Source organism: Nicotiana tabacum, chromosome 10 (assembly GCF_000715075.1).
Source record: "Nicotiana tabacum cultivar K326 chromosome 10, ASM71507v2, whole genome shotgun sequence".
In the NCBI taxonomy this organism is placed as follows: domain Eukaryota; kingdom Viridiplantae; phylum Streptophyta; class Magnoliopsida; order Solanales; family Solanaceae; genus Nicotiana; species Nicotiana tabacum.
The window spans coordinates 105,627,490-105,629,420 of record NC_134089.1 but is presented as its reverse complement, the minus strand read 5'-3'; the positions used below and the strand labels follow the sequence as shown (position 1 = coordinate 105,629,420).

Genomic DNA, 1,931 nt, shown 5'->3' with positions numbered 1-1,931 from the left:
TACGATTGCAGCCCCATTGGACCTTAAGAGATGTTGTCAAACTAGCCAAGGTCATAGAGACACAACAGAAGGAAGCCAAAGCCACGTTTTCATCAACTACCATAAAAAGGCCTAACACTTTCAACCATGGGAGTGCTAGTTTGAGCTCTACAAAGCCACAATCGTCTACAACAAAACCAAGTGTCCAGAAAGTTGAAAGGAAGCCAATGACTTCAGAAGCAATTTTTAAAAAAAGATGCCATAAATGTGGAGGACTTGGGCATATACAAGCTGATTGTCCTAACAAAAAGGCATTCACCATCCTTGAAGGAGCAACTGATGAAGAAGATTATAATGAAGAGCAACATGATGAAAACTTGGAAGAAGTAGCTGAATATGGAGATGATGGATAATACCTTATGATCCAACGCGTTCTTCATTCAGATTCTAGCAAGGAAGAACCATGGTTGTGACACAATATTTTTCATACACGTTGTACATCTAAGGGAAAGGTTTGTACACTCATCATTGATCCAGGAAGTTGCACTAATGTAGTTTCTGAAGAAATGGTTAACAAATTGGGGTTTAAGACAGAGCCATTGCAGAAGCCATACCGCATGAGGTGGTTGGATGAAGGAAGGAATGTACAAGTTAATAAACGATGCCTTATTCCTTTCTCTATAGGCAAGAATTATCAAGATAAGGTCTGGTGTGATGTAATGCCTATGGATGCTTGCCACTTACTGCTTGGGAGACCATGGGAATATGGCAGAAGGGCAATTCATGATGGCTTCAAGAACACTTACTCTTTCGTCAAGGATGGAAAGAAGATCAAATTGCTCCCAATGAACCCTGAAGATTTAAAGTCAAATCCTAAAATGAAGGAGACATACATTACAAGAGCTAAGGTAGAAGAACACTTGAAGGAAGGAGAGGAAGTGCTTATTGTAGTACCTAAGGAGGTGCAATCTATCACCAAGAAAGAGTCATTAGAAGTTAATGACCCACGACTTCAAGCAATATTGGATGAGTTTCATGATATTGTTTCTGATACTACACCTTCTTCCTTACCACCAATGAGTTCAATACAACATCAAATTGATTTAATTCCCGGGATCGGATTCCGATTTTGGAAGTTAAAGTAAGCTCATAATGTTAAATATGACTTGTGTGCAAAATTTGAAGTCAATCAGACGTGGTTTGATAGGTTTCGTCATCGGATGTAGAATTTTGAAGTTTCAAGTTTATTAAGTTTAGGTTGGAGGGTGATTCATATTTTGTTATTGTTTGATGTGTTTTAAGGGCTCGACTTAGTTTATATGGTATTTTAGGACTGGTAGGTATGTTTGGTTAAGGTCCCGGGGGCTTCGGGTAGATTTCGGGTGGTTAACGGATCATTTTGGACTTAGGAAAGATTGCAGATTTCTGGTGTTCTTCAGTTCTGGTTTCCTTTTTCGCATTCGCGAGGGGAGTCCCGTATTCGCAAAGAGGAACGGGTAGCAGGTGAGATTTTGTGCTTCACGTTCGGGAAGGAGGTCTCTCATTCGTGAAGCACTGGGGTAGATGGCCTACGCATTCGCGATTAAGGTCCCGCATTCGCATAGAGGAACTGGCCAGCTGGGTCCCCAGCCCCTTTTGCCTACGCGTTCGCGATGTTGGTCCCGTGTTCGCGTAGGGTTGCATTGAGTGACCTTTGCGTTTGTGACAAAGGCATCGTGTTTGCGATGAGGGAATTTTGGGATGGATTAAGTTGCTCTTTGCGAACGCGAGGCATCTTCCGCGTTCGCGAAGAAGGGATGCCTAAGCAGTATTAAACATTTCAAAAACGAGGGTTTGGCCATTTTTATCAAAACTTAAGTTTGAGAGCTCGGATTTGGACGAGATTTTGAGAGATTTTCAAAGACATCGATTAGATAATGATTTTGCACTTGATTTTGGTTATATCCCACTAA

At 41.4% G+C, this 1,931-nt stretch overlaps 1 protein-coding gene across 1 annotated transcript; it reads left to right on the top strand.

Moving 5' to 3' along the window:
• The first annotated feature begins 545 nt into the window (after window positions 1-545).
• Window positions 546-1,124, top strand: LOC107809704 (uncharacterized). Its single transcript, XM_016634370.2, has one exon. It carries the CDS (start codon window positions 546-548, stop codon window positions 1,122-1,124), a length of 579 nt encoding a protein of 192 aa, XP_016489856.2.
• The last annotated feature ends 807 nt before the right edge of the window (window positions 1,125-1,931 follow it).

Excerpts from the sequence above, each read along its gene's own strand:
- LOC107809704 (XM_016634370.2), top strand. The coding sequence starts at position 546 with ATGGTTAACAAATTGGGGTTTAAGACAGAGCCATTGCAGAAGCCATAC.